The sequence below is a fragment of the Hylobates moloch genome, unplaced genomic scaffold (genome assembly GCF_009828535.3).
Source record: "Hylobates moloch isolate HMO894 unplaced genomic scaffold, HMol_V3 SCAFFOLD_16, whole genome shotgun sequence".
NCBI lineage: Eukaryota > Metazoa > Chordata > Mammalia > Primates > Hylobatidae > Hylobates > Hylobates moloch.
In genome coordinates, this window is record NW_026652291.1 from 75,992,862 (window position 1) to 76,008,020 (window position 15,159).

General features: G+C 39.4%; 1 protein-coding gene across 2 annotated transcripts in view; it reads right to left on the minus strand.

Moving 5' to 3' along the window:
• The window catches only part of SEC23A (SEC23 homolog A, COPII coat complex component), a 72,963-nt gene that overhangs the window by 39,424 nt on the left and 18,380 nt on the right, over positions 1-15,159 (minus strand). For both annotated transcript variants that reach the window (XM_032135150.2, XM_058429545.1), the window contains 3 exons: positions 14,324-14,468; positions 4,521-4,679; positions 2,914-3,029 (listed from right to left, as the gene is read on the minus strand). In XM_032135150.2, coding sequence (XP_031991041.1) covers positions 2,914-3,029; positions 4,521-4,679; positions 14,324-14,468 — 420 coding nt within the window. The remainder of the gene's footprint in view (positions 1-2,913; positions 3,030-4,520; positions 4,680-14,323; positions 14,469-15,159) is intronic.

Consider the following 15,159-nt stretch of genomic DNA (forward strand, 5'->3'; position numbering starts at 1 on the left):
GCACGGTGGCTCAGGTCTGTAATCCTAGCACTTTGGGAGGCCGACGACAGCAGATCACAAGGACAGGAGTTCAAGACTAGCCTGGCCAACATGGTGAAACCCAGTCTCCACTAAAAATACAAAAAAAAATTAGCCGGGTGTGCTGGTGGGCGCCTGTAGTCCCAGCCACTTGGGAGGCTGAGGCAGGAGAATCACTTGAACCCGGGAAGTGGAAGTTGCAGTGAACCGAGATCACGCCACTGCACTCCAGCCTGGGTGACAGAGCGAGACTCCGTCTCAAAAAAAAAAAAAAAAAAAAAAAGAAAGAAAAAGCATGAACTAGGTTTCATCAAAATTTGAAACTTTTGTGCTGCAAACAATACCATCAAGAAAGTGAGGGAGGCCGGGAGGGGTGGCTCACACTTGTAATCCCAGCACTTTAGGAGGCCGAGGTGGGTGGATCTCTTGAGGTCAGGAATTCAAGACCAGCCTGGCCAACATAATGAAACCCTGTCTCTACTAAAAATACAAAATAGTCGTGTGTGGTGGTGCACACCTATAATTCTAGCTACTGGGGAAGCTAAGATAGGAGAATCACTTGAACCCACGATGCAGAAGTTCCAGTGAGCCTAGATCACACCACTGCACTCTAGCCTGGGCGACACAGTGAGACTCTGTCTCAAAAAAAAAAAAAAAAAAAAAGTGAGGGAAAAAACCCATAAGAGAAAATATCTGTAAGTCATATATCTGATAAAGGGATTTATATCAAAATAACAAACTATTTTAAATCAATAAAAAGAAAATCAATAGCCCAAATTAAAAATGGGTAAAGAATCTGAACTGACATTTCTCCAAAGATATACACATGGCCAGTAAGTACATAAAAAGATGCTCAACATCATTAGTCTTCAGGGAAATGCAAATCAAAACCACAATGAGATATTACTTCGTACCCACTAGGACAGATATCATCAAAAAAACAGACAATAGGCTGGGCAGGGTGGCTCACACCTGTAATCCCAGCACTTTGAGAGGCAGAGGCAGGTGGATCGAGCCCAGGAGTTCAAAACCAGCCTGAGCAACAAAGTGAGACCTCGTCTCCACAAAAAAAAAAGTATTCATAATTAGCTAGGTGTGGTAGCATGTGCCTGGAGTCCCAGCCACTCAGGAGGCTGAGGTGCGAGGATGGCTTGAGCCCTGGAAATTGTGGCTGCAGTGAGCTATGACTGCACCCTGCACTCCAGCCTCAGTAACAGAGAAAGACCCCATCTCAAAAAAATTAATTAAAATACAGACAATAACAAGTGCTGACAAAGATGTGGAGGAACTGGAATCCTCACACTTTGGTAATGGGAATTTAAATTGGTACCGTCACTTGGGAAAACCGTTTGACAGTTCCTCAAAATGTTAAGGACAGATTACTACATGATGCAACAATTCTGCTCCTAGATATATACCTAAGAGAAACAAAAACATAATCTCCACACCAAAACTTGAACACGATGTTCAAAGGACCATTACTCACAGTAACCAAAAAGTGGAAATGAAATATTCATTAACTGATGGATTCCTAAACAAAATGTGGTGTATCCATCAAATGGAATACTATTAAATGCACTTTGACCCCTTGTTCCCTTTTTACTCAGCAATAAAAATAAAATAAAATATTATTATATTCTACAGTTTGGATGAACCTTGAAAACATTATGCTGAGTAAAAGAAACCAATCACAAGAGACCATTTGATTCCCTTCTTTTTGAAACAGAGTCTCACTCTGTCGCCCAGGCTGGAGTGCAGTGGCACAATCTTCTTGGCTCACTGAAACCTCCACCTCCAGGTTCCAGTGATTCTCCTGCCTCAGCCTCCTGAGTAGCTGGGATTACAGGCACATGCCATCAAGCAAGGCTAACTTTTGTGATTTTTATTAGAGATGGGGTTTCACCATGTTGGCCAGGCTGGTCTTGAACTCCTGACCTCAGATAATCCTCCCATTGCGGCTTCTAAAAGTGCTAGGATTACAGTTGGGAGCCACAGCGCCCGGCTCTGATTCCACTTTTTTTTTTTTTTTTTTTTTTTAAGACGGAGTCTAACTCTGTCGCCCAGGCTGGAGTGCAGTGGCATGATCTCAGCTCACTGCAACCTCTGCCACCTGGGTTCAAGCAATTCTCCTGCCTCACCCTCCCGAGTGGCTGGGATTACAGGCGCCTGCCACCACGCCTGCCTACTTTTTGTATTTTTAGTAGAGATGGGGTTTCACCATCTTGGCCAGGCTGGTCTTGAACTCCTGACCTCATGATCTACCTGCCTTAGCCTCCCAAAGTGCTGGGATTACAAGCGTAAGCCACCGCACCCAGCCTCTGATTCCATTTTATAAAATGTCCAGAATAGGCAATTATCAGCTGTCTAAGGATGAGACGGTGGTGAGAAGAAAAAGGAGGGAGTAATGGGAAGTAACTGCTAATGGGAACATAGTTTCTAGGGTAATGCAAATGTTCTAAACAAATTATGGTGATGGCTGTGCATCCTGTAAATATACTAAAAGCATCAAACTGTATATTTTAAATGTAAGTTTATGGTATGTGAATTTTATCTCAAAAATGCTGTTAAAGTAATGAATCAAAATAATGACTTCAAGATATCAAAGTAAGCTTTAGAAACAGGGTTTTAAACTCCATATTTTTAAACAAATTTAAAAGTGTTAAATTTAAAAGTGTTAAACAAATTTAAAAGTTATAAACAGGTTTATAACTCCATATTTTTAAACAAATTTAAAAGTGTGCTTTACTGAAAAGAGTATCAAAAACTACTAACAGATGTGTTGCCCTGAAGTAGTGGGAAGATGACACTTTTCCCTAAACGGTCATTATTGGTTTATATCAGTAAATGTTATCATTTGCTTATAATTACAAAAACTGTAAAAATTTAAATACATACCCAGTAAGGTTGGGACAGCACTTCATCTCCAGGAGACCTGTCTGATCTAATGCACATGCATAGATATCAATAACATGGCCAGTTGTAGCAGCTCGATTAGCCAATGCTTCAAAATGCTACAAAAGATTTTTTAATTAAAATAATATACAAAATTGTCCTATAAATCTTTTTTCCATTAACAGATCAAAATGATCAAAGAAGGACTAAAAGAATAACTCACAATTTAAATTATGATTTATTTAACTTTCTGTAATCTCAATAAAATTATACAACAACTTCTGTGAGTCTGACATTTTCACATTTTTTTTCCTTAAAAGCCACTCTTTCTAGATAAACCCCAGATAAAGCCAAATTTAAAGGAAGGCATGTTGCATATCTTGTTCTTCATACATAAACATAGTAGAAAAACAACAGGCTGGCCACGGTGGCTCACACCTGTAATCCCAGCACTTTGTGGGGCCGAGGCAGGCAGATCACGAGGTTAGGAGATCGAGACCATCCTGGCTAACACGGTGAAACCCCATCTCTACTAAAAATACAAAAAATTAGCCGGGCATGGTGGCAGGCGCCTGTATTCCCAGCTACTCAGGAGGCTGAGGCAGGAGAATGGCATGAACCTAGGAGGCAGAGCTTGCAGTGAGTGGAGATAGCGCCACTGTACTCCAGTCTGGGCGACAGAGTGAGACTTTGCCTCAAAAAAAAAAAAAAAAAAAAAAAAAAAAAGAAAAAGAAAAACAACAGAGAACTCTTTCCTGGCTAAATCCATACCCAAGTAACAAAAACATCCAAAAATAGAGAAAATACAAAAAGCAGTAAGATAAATGAATCTAAAACCTTTTTTGAAGCTGTAACCAAGAAAAATTCCAAGCTCAAAAAGCAAATTAGTTGGCAAGAAAGAACTAATCTCCTTTGCCACTAACAGTGGCAAAAATTATGTCATAAATTACTTTTAAAAATATAATACTATCGCTTCTCGGCCTTTTGGCTAAGATCAAGTGTAGTGTAAAAATATAATACTGATGATGACTATCAAAAAATACATGATACAGCACAAACCAAACTAAAACTGAACTCTAGAGAATTCAAAAATTAAGATATATTAACAAATAGAACGAATATAAGAGAGTCACAAATCAACATTAGTGAAATGTACTTACACAAACCCAAAAAATGGGAAGTCAGATGAACATAAAACAACTTACAAGAAAATGATGGACTATTTAAGCTATGAACAATACTCATATCTAAAGGAAAAATTAAGGACTGCCTCTTGGAAATGAAAAACTGAAAAATGTAAAAACGACTTTTCCTAAACAGAAAGACATTCTTTAACGTGAATATTTAAAAAGGCATAGAATGTTTCTCTCAGTAATAATTTTTAAGGACATACCTACTGACACCTACTATGAAGTGTTTAAATATTTCAAACCAGAAAAATTACAACAAATTATCAAGAAAAAAATGAATATTTCTCCAATTCTGAATACCAGTTATAGTATCAAACTGTATAATACCAATTTCTATCAAAAACTATTTGTATCCTTATTCTGCCAGCAAATGAATACCTGTTTTCCAATCAGGTAAAAATATTTAAAAGTCGAAATCACCTTAGTTCCCTTTTTAACATATTTGGCATTGTCTTTGTCAATGTCATGCCACGATCTTATAGGTGTCTTCAACTCATCTCCGACCACCATTCCAGGCCCCTGAGTAGCAGGACCGCCAATGAACATCATGATACGAGCACCAGTGTTGGGAAAAGTACACTATTGAAAAAAAAGTCAAGAGTTTAAAAGAAAGCATATGAATACACATTTCTGATAATAATTTTTTATATATTCCTTCTAAGGAAGAGAAAAGCATATATTTTCTCAGAAATAAAATAATCAAATGTTTACAATGAAATTTAAAAACAAAGGTATCTGAACAACTTTCTTTTAAAATCCTATGGTATATAGTAGTACATTCCTAATTCTAAACTGATCTATGAGCTTAATCCCTATAAACATGGATATTTCTCCTGCTTAACTCATCTTAGACCAGGAAGAGTAGAGAGAAAAGTGGAAGAGTGAACATCTTCTTTTGTTTTTGTTTTGGGTTTTTAATCTTTTTTTTTTTTTTTTTAAGAGACAAGGTCTCAACATGTTGCCAACGCTGGACTTTAACTCCTGGGCTCAAGTGATCCTCCCAACTTGAGCTTTCCAAGCAGCTGGAATGAGAAGCACATGCCACTGCACCTGGCTCTTCTATTTTTTTGTTGGTGTTTTACTTTTGCTTTTGATGTTTAGAACACAAGTATAATAGAAGAACAAAAAAAGGCCTGGGCATGGTGGCTCACACTTGTAATCTCAGCACTTTGGGAGGCCGAGGCAGGTGGGTCACCTGAGGTCAGGAGTTCAAGACCAGCCTGGTCAACATGGTGAAATCCCATCTCTACTAAAAATACAAAAAATTAGCCAGGCATAGTGGCAGATGCCTATAGTCCCACCTACTCAGGAGGCTAAGGCAGGAGAATCGCTTGAACCCAGGAGGTGGAGGTCGCAGTGAGCCAAGATCACGCCACTGCACTCCAGCCTGGGCAACAAGGCGAGACTCCGTCTCAAAAAAAAAAAAAAAAAAAAAGAGGCTGGACACAGTGGCTCACACCTGTAATCCCAGCACTTTGGGAGGGTGAGGTGGGTGGATCACCTGAGGCCAAGAGTTCGAAACCAGTCTGGCCAACAGGGTGAAACCCTGTCTCTACCAAAAATACAAAAAGTAGCTGGGCATGGTAGCACATGCCTGTAGTCCCAGGTACTCAGGAAGCTGAGGCAGGAGAATCGCTTGAACCCAGGAGGTGGAGGTTGCAGTGAGCCAAGATTGTACCACTGCACTCTAGCCTGGACAATGGAGCAAGACTCCATCTCAAACAAACAAACAAAAAAAAAGAGAAAGAGGCCCGGTGCAGTGACTCACACCTGTAATCCCAGCACTTCCGGAGGCCAAAGCAGGTGGATCACAAGGTGAGGAGTTCAAGACCAGCCTGGCCAATATGGTGAAACCCCATCTCTACTAAAAATACAAAAAATTAGCCGGGCACGGTGGTGGGTGCCTGTAATCCCAGCTACTTGGGAGGCAGAGGTAGAGAATTGCTTGAACCCGGGAGGTGGAGGTTGCAGTGAGCCGAGATTGTGCCACTGCACTCCAGCCTGGGCAACAGAGTGAGACTCTGTTAAAAAAAAGAAAGAAAGAGAAAGAGAGAGAGAAAGAGAAAAAAAAAAATATGCATGACTTACACTTCCAGTCCAAGTTAATGGATTGAATACCCCAATCTACTTCCCCTTCCTCACAAGATGTCAATGAAATAAGAGAAAAGTTGTTTTAGGTGGATCACTTGAGGCCAGGAGTTTGAGACCAGCCTGGCCAACATGGCAAAACCCTGTCTCTACCAAAAAAAATACAAAACTTAGCCGGGTGTGGTAGCACACACCTGTAATCCCAGCTTCTCGGGAGGCTGAGGCAAGAGAATTGCTTGAACCCAGGAGGTGGAGGTTGCAGTGAGCCAAGATCACACCACTGTACTCCAGGCAGGATGAGAGAGTGAGACTCTGTCTAAAATAAAATAAAGTAAAATTAAAAATAAATAAATAGGCCAGACACCATGGCTCATGCCTCTAATCTCAACTTTTTGGGGGTCCAAGGTGGGAGAATCACTTTAGCCCAGGAGTTCAAGATCAGCCTGGGCAACAAAGGGAGACCTTGTCTCAAAAAAAAAAAAAAAAAAAAAGAAAGAAATTAACAAAATTAGTTGCGCATGATGGGACACGCCTATAGTCCCAGCTTCTCAGGAGGCTGACGTGGTAGGATTGGTTGAACCCAGGAGTTCGATGCTGCAGTCAACCATGATCATGCCACTGCACTCCAGCCTAGGCAACAGAACTACTCTGTCTCAAAAAAAAACCAAAAAGTACATAAAATTTAAAGATAGGAAATAATGCAAGCAGTAGATCAGAAATTTTGAGGAATTCAAACAATAGATTGTACTGGATTATCAAAAGAATCAACAAAACATATCACAGATATCAAAAGTAAGCCCCAGATCTTCCCAAAGGAGGATGCCCAAAAAGCTCCATATTTGGAATCAAAAAATACAAAAAGCAGCAATGAACCAAAGAAGAAACAGTGTGTATCTATACCTCCAGATACAGCAGCTGACAACAGATTTTGCCATCAGCAATTCCTAAGAACTGCTCTCTGTTAGAAAGTAGGTCATCTGCCTGGAGAAGGGTCTTTGCATGAAAATTAGAGGCTGAGAGATACAGAACCAAGCACATGTTACAATGGATATCACAACAAACATGACAACTCTCAAAAGTTTCTGGAATTAAAAGCATTAAGAAAAATTTTAAAACCTCAATAGATGGGCCGAAAAGCATGTCTGAAGACTGAGCTAGAAGTATGGAAAACAAAGCTGAGGAAATCTCATATAAATAAGAGCAAAGAAAGATAATGAGGAAAAAAATAAATATATAAAGAGATATAGAGGTCCAGCATCAATGTAACAAATATAGAATAGAAAAAAAGAAATAAATTAAGCTGAAGAATGACAATATTCTTCAGAATTAAAGGGTCTACCAAAACCAAACATAATTAAAGAAAGAAAAAATCAAACCTAAATACAGCCTAACAAAATTTCAGAACTCCAAAATTAAAGAGAATATTCTAAAAATGTCTAGTGAAAAAATAAGTTTCCTAAAAAAAGAACAAGCATGAGACTACATCCAATTATCATCAATAAACTGTATGTCTATGTCAGAACACTAGAGAGGAATGACTTGAATTTCCAAGTGAAGATTATTTTGAAACTAGAATTCTATAGCCACCCAAACTACCAATGCAATGAGAGGGTCATTTTTTTTTTAATGTTTGAATATAGAAGAACTCAGAATATTTATAAGAAACAAAAGAGCAACTGGGTATGATCCAAACGAAGTGATAGGACCTAGAAAAAATGTAAAAGATATCCTATGACTTTTATATATGAAAGTACCCTTCTCTGCGTATAATCGCTCTACTTTATTCCACAATTAATATTTGTATTGTCACATTAGAAATGCTATTTTATCTCTAATTTCTATAAGTAGTTATTGGACAAAATAGAGTACATTTTTCAACCTACACTACAGCTTCAGAATAGAATGTAAATGATATAAACTTCATGATAATTTTTAAAGTCATATGATTAGCCCGGTGCAGTGGCTCACACCTGTAATCCCAGCACTTTGGGAGGCTGAGGTGGACAGATCACCTGAGGTCAGGAGTTCGAGACCAGCCTGACTAACACGGTGAAACCCTGTCTCTACTAAAAATACAAAAAATTAGCCAGGCATGGTGGCGGGTGCCTATAATCCCAGCTACTTGGGAGGCTGAGGCAGGAGAATCGCTTAAACCCAGGAGGTGGAGGTTGCAGTGAGCTGAGATTGCACCACTGCACTCCAGCCTGGGCAATAAGAGCAAAACTCCATCTAAAAATAAATAAATAAATAAAATAAAATAAAATAAAATCATGTGGTTAACATCTAGAGAACAAGGAAAGTTGTCTTCTACTTATTTGTATACACCATTGCATATTGTTTGAATGTTTTCACAAGGTATGATTATTACTTCTACAACTTTCTTAACTAATAACAAAAATACCCTCTTCATTCTGGGTATTTGAGATAATAGCAGTCATGTAAAGCTGAAAAAATGAAGAAAAGAGCAAATAAAACTATATACAGATACTTTCATAAAACTATGACACAAAGAACATCCAAACTTCAAATTTCCTATAACTGGGGGAAAAAAACCCACTAAATCCCTGTGAACTATATCTCTCATGCTCTCATTGCAAGTCTCCAAAAAGATCAAGGGCAGTTGGGGAAGAAGTACGTGGAAGAGAGAAGAGGGAAACAAACAGCAGGCCTAGAAGAATGACTACAGATTCAAATGATAACTTGGTAAGAGGCACTAAAGAAAAGAAAAAAACCAAGAGAATGAAAATGAAATAAAGAAATAAAAAGATGGCTGAAATAAAAAGCAAGCAAAGAATAGTCAATTTATATATAATGGCAGTTGTTTTTTTTCTTTTGAGGCAGAGTCTTGCCCTGTTGGCCAGGCTGGAGTGCAGTGACAGGATCTCAGCTCACTGCAACCTCTGTCCACGGGTTCAAGCAATTCTCCTGCCTCAGCCTCCCAAGTAGCTGGGATTACAGGCGTGTGCCACCACCCCAGGCTAATTTTTGTATTTTTAGTAGAGACGAGGTTTCACCACGTTGGCCAGGCTGGTCTCGAACTCCTGACTTCAGGTAATCCGCCTGCCTCGGCCTCCCAAAGTGCTGGGATTACAGGCATGAGCCACTGCGCCTGGCCAGGAGTTCTTAAATAAAACAAAACAATGGAACAAAACTACTATTTAAAGCTATAAGACAACTTCATAGGAAAAAATACATATAAAGACGGCCTACCACATACTAGAGACAATTAACCTGCAACAAAAACTCTACAAGATAAAAAAAAAATTCCTCAAGACCTTCAAGCAAAATGATCAAATAATTTAAAAGCGCAAGAAAATAAGGCTGGTATCAGCCTTCTAAAAAACATCAGCCAAGGTGGGAGGATCACTTGAGACCAGGAGTTTGAGACCAGTCTGGGCAACATGGCAAGACTGTGTCTCTACAAATTTAAAAATTAGCTGGGCATAGTGGCATGGGCCTGTAGTCCCAGCTACTTGGGAGGAGTCTGAGGCTGGAGGACTACTTGAGACCAGGAGTTTGAGGTTGCAGTGCTGCAGTAAGCTATGATCACGTACTGCACTCCAGCCTGAGCAACAGAGGCTCTGTTTAAAAAAAAAAAAAGAAAAGAAAAAAGAAAAAGAAAAAAAAACACACATCAAGGTAAGAAAATAATGAAAAAGCATTTTCCAAAAACTCCAGGAAAAAAAAATTAGAACCAAGGCTTTTTATATCTAACCAAGCTGTTCTTCAACTATCAGCACCATAGGAAAAAAGTTTAAACATTCAACAGCCCAGGGAATTCTGTACTCTTAAGTCTTCTTAAGAAATTTACTAGAAGATACAAATAAAACTTACAGCAAAGAATAACATAATCACACTAAGGGCAGTGGAGGGGAATAACCCACTTAACTTTTGAACATTATATTTTGTACTATATATTCTCAGAACATTAAACAAATAGTGAGCTCTAACTCCTAAGCTTCTTTCTAACAGATGTATGAGCTAGAAACTCTGAAACTATTCTATATATTCTAGGACTGAGCAAATAAGTAAATATATTTGATAACGGGAGCAGGTTTCTCATAGAGAATGAGTTACAAATATGGAAAAGCGGGAAGGATAAAAAAAACTCTGTGGTATTGAATTGAACATACCTGAAAGAATCACTGGTTTTTAATATAAAATTTTTTTATTTTAATAGAGATATAGATGTATATTGGAGTATGTAGATATATATGCACACACATATACTTATGATTTTATATACATATATAGATACATACATATACACATACATCTTTTTCTTAGCTCCAGCCACTGGGACCTAGAATTAATGACACCCAGGGTAAGGGTGCACATGAAGCATTATCTTCTTGGTAGAACCAAGGCTGAAAGGAAACAGGGCTCCCAAATGGTTCATTTCAGGTCCAGAGCAGGAAAAGGATAAAATGAGCCCTGAACAACTTACTATACCAGAAAGGAAGTATTTAAGCAAACATGCGGCATTTAATAAGGACCCAGAAGCAGCTTGAAGAGGCTCCCACTAGCCAAATAGGGGAAAACTTAAGCATCAAAGTAAATAATGATAGGAAAGGAATATATCTTGTTGTATAAAATAAGAATGTAAGAATCCACCCAGTGTGTATTCTGTATGTATTTACATATATATGTGTGTGTGTGTGTGTGTGTGTGTGTGTAAGTTTATATATATATATAAATACGTAAATGGAAGAAGACAGAAAGCTCTTCCTCAAGTAGAAAGCCAATTAATAAGTGTAGAAATGATGGAATTAGAAAGCCACTATTTGGCATGCATCATAATAATAATTGATCAGAAAAGAATCATCAATGGATGCTAAACTAGCAGGTAAAAGTTTGCTGAGTACGCTGGTTATTCACATATTTTCAAGGTATCTCCTAATAAGATATTTATAATTACAATAGGAAAACCTGTAACTTTACAGTGGCAAAAACAATCTTAACCAAGTAAGGGAAGTTAACATCAGCAGTAATTAAACAAATCAACACGGGGGTTCCTAATATTTTGCAATGTTTATTAATTACAAAGGGGTAAAAAAAGAGTAATTTTAAAGTGGAGAGCTCTGGCAGATACAACCTTAATGAATGACCAAAGTGAATATCACCAGTAATGGAACAAATGAAAACCATGTGCCACCTGTAAAATGCAACAATAAGAACACAGCATTACTTCTGCGACATTCCTCCCAAAGATGCAAGACCTGAATCAAATTATAAGGATACTTCAAGACAAACTCAAATTGAAGAACGTTTTACCAAATAACTGGTCTGGATCTTCCAAAGTGTCAAGATCAGGAAAGATTGAGGAACTGTTCCAGGCAGAAGGAGAGTAAATAGATATAGCCATAAATGCAGGACTGAACTAAATCCTTTCAGTAAAGGAAATTATTGGGACAACTGATAAAACTTGAATGGGGTCTGAGAATTAGCTGGTAGTAATGTATCAGTGTGATTTTAATAGTTTTATATTGTGGTTATGTAGGAGATTATCCTGGTTCATAGGAAATATAAACTTTCAAGGGGTTGGGACTATCATATTAGCAACTTAATCTCGTGAAAGGAAAATAAGTCTTCGGACCCCAAAATCATCAAACTAAAGGGAAAAGTCAAGCTGGAAACTGCTTAGGGCAAACCTGCCTCCCATTCTATTCAAAGTCATCCCTCTGCTCAGTAAGATAAATGCATCAGAAACTCAAAAGCATGCAGCGACCTGTGTCTCTCACCTACCTGTGACCTAGAAGCCCCTCCCTGCTTGAGTTGTCCCACCTATCTGGATGGAAACAACTACATCTTACATGTTGATTGATGTCTCATGTCTCCCTAAAAGTTATAAAACCAACGTGCTCTGACCACCTTGGATGCATGTTATCAGGACCTCCAGAGGCACGCGTCCTCAGCCTTGGCAAAATAAACTTTTTTGTTTTTTCTTGTTTTTGAGATGGAGTCTCGCTCTGTCACCCAGACTGGAGTGCAGTGGCGCAATCCCAGCTCACTGCAACCTCTGCCTCCCAGGTTCAAGTGATTCTCCTGCTTCAGCCTCCCAAGTAGCTGGGACTACAGGCGCCTGCCACCACACCCAGCTAATTTTTTTGTATTTTTAGTAGAAACAGGGTTTCACCATGTTGCTCAGGCTGGTCTCGAACTCCTGACCTCAAGAGATCCACCCACCTTGGCCTCCCACAGTGCTGGGATTACAGGCGTGAGCCAACACGCCAAGCCCAAAATTAACTTTCTAAATTAACTGAGACTGTCTCAGATATTTGGGGTTCACAATCTCAAATAGTTTGGAGAAAAAAGTTATACACTTCTTGCATCTTTTCTGTAAATTTGATAGCATTTCAAATTTTTTAAAAAACATTTTAAAAAACTATTTTGTTTTGTTTTGTTTTTGAGAGGGAGTCTCTCTCTGTTGCCCAGGCTGGAGTGCAGTGGCATGATCTCAGCTCACTGCAACCTCCGCCTTCTGGGTTCAAGTGATTCTCCTGCCTCAGCCTCTCAAGTAGCTGGGATTACAGGCATGCGCCACCACGCCTGGCTAATTTTTTTTTTTTTGTATTTTTAGTAGAGATGGAGTTTCACCATGTTAGCTAGGATGGTCTCAATCTCCTCACCTCGTGATCCACCCACCTCGGCCTCCCAAAGTGCTGGGATTACAGGCATGAACCACCGCGCCCAGCCACTATTTTGTAATTCTAAAGCTAAGATATGCATAGTATAAAATTTTCAAATTCTACTAAAACTCCACTTATTGTATCACTGTTAACATCTGGGTGAACTTCTTTCCAGAATCGTGTCTGTACAGGATATATACAAAACAATATACCAGACAATACGCTGGAGGAAAACACTTCACATAGATAAAATCATACACTCACTGTCCTATAACCTGATTTTTTTTCACTCAATATTATCTTGTACATACCATTTCCTGTAATACTGTGAAATATATTTTTTTCCTCTCCTTTCCTGACACACAGCTCCTAAAAGCCTTGGAATCTGTAGAATGATAAGAGTACCTTTTGTTTTTGTTTTTGTTTTTTGAGACGGAGTCTCACTCTGTCACTCAGGCTGGAGTGCAGTGACGCTATCTCAGCTCCCTGCAACCTCCGCCTCTTGGGTTCAAGCAATTCTCCCTGCTTCAGCCTCCCAAGTAGCTGGGATTACAGGTGCCCGCCACCACACCTGGTTAATTTTTGTATTTTTGGTAGAGATGGGGTTTTGCCATATTGGCCATGCTGGTCTCGAACTCCGGACCTCAGGTGATCTGCCCACCTCAGCCTCCCAAAGTGCTGGGATTACAGGCATGAGGTGCCCAGCCAAGAGTGCCTTTTGTATGCTAATAAAATGACTCCTAGATAGCTTCAAGATGGGGGCTGGTCACTGAAAAGACTAAAGCATGATTAGAAGGTTGAGACTTTCAGTTCCACAGCCCCAACCTCCAGAAGGAGTGAGGGGATAATGGCCAGTGATGTAATCAGTCATGTCTATGTAGTGAGCCTTCATGAAAAGCCAAAAGAACACAGTTTGGAGAGCTTCCAGACAAATGAATATGTGGAGGTTCCTGGAGGGTGGTGCCCCAGAGAAGGCACAGAAATTTGGAACCCCTTCTCCCGCACCTCACTCTATGCATCTAGTCCATCTGACTGTTCATCTATATTCTTCATAATATCTTTATCATAAACCGAGAAACATAAAGTGTTTCCTAGAGTTCTGTGAGCCATTCCAGCAAATTAATCAAACCCAAGGAGAGTGTCAAATTTACAGCCAGTCTGTCAGCAGTATAGGTGACAACCTACTACTTGTGACTGGCACTTAAGTGGGGGGCAGTATTGTGGGACTGAGCCCTCTATCTGTGAGATGTGATGTTATCTCCAGTTAGATAGTATCAGAATTGAACTGAATTACAGGACACCCAGCTGGTATCAAAGGCAGAACTGCTTGGTTGGTATGTGGGGGAAAACCACAGAAGTATTCTTTGTTGATGCTGAGTGAGAGAATAGGGAGGAAAAAAAGCACTTTGGTTCTTCTTATCCTTACAATTACACACACACACACACATACACACACATACACACACACACACACTTTACATTCCAAAACAAAACCATCTTCCCTACCTCCAGCAGTCCTACAGCTATGGAAAGTGCCACTCCGGAGGAACGCAAAGGTCTCTTTCCCTGTGGTACAGGCCAAGGGTCTCGCTGGAGTTCTCCCAGAAGATCTGTGAGATTCATGTCTATTTTCTGTACTGGTTGTAAGAATCTGAGAAACAAAATTAAATAAAAAGCCATTTGTAAATGTTTATGGGTGAGAGTTCGAGAAACAAATTTCACTTTCCTAAAAATAGAAAACAATACTCTGAACACACAGCAGACCAATGGTTCTCAAACTTTCGTGTATATGGGAACCAGCTAGAGGGCTTGTTTTAACACATATTGCTAGGTCCCAGTTCTAGAGTTTGTTTTGGTAGGTCTGGATTGGAGCCCAAGAATTTGCATTTCAAACGCATTCCTAGGTGACACTTGATGATATCAGCCCCAGAAACCACATTTTGAATACAACTACAATAAACAAAACACTCAAACCAAGTACTACTTCAGGATTTCATCTCTCACTTACTAGTCTACTAAATTTTAGGTTACTGAAATAATTATGAGAAAATACATCAACTAAATTTTAGTAATACTACCTCTGATTAGAAAGCTTAGGGGAAAAAGCTAGCAGAGCGCAGTGGCTCATGCCTGAAATCCCAACACTTTGGCAGGCCGAGGAGGGAGGATCATAAGGTTAGGACATTGACATGGTGAAACCCCGTCTCTACAAAAAATACAAAAATTAGCCAGGCATGGTGGTACATGGCTGTAATCCCAGCTACTTGGGAGGCTGAGGCAGGAGAATTGCTTGAACCTGGGAGGCGGAAGTTGTAGTGAGCCAAGATCATGCCACTGCACTC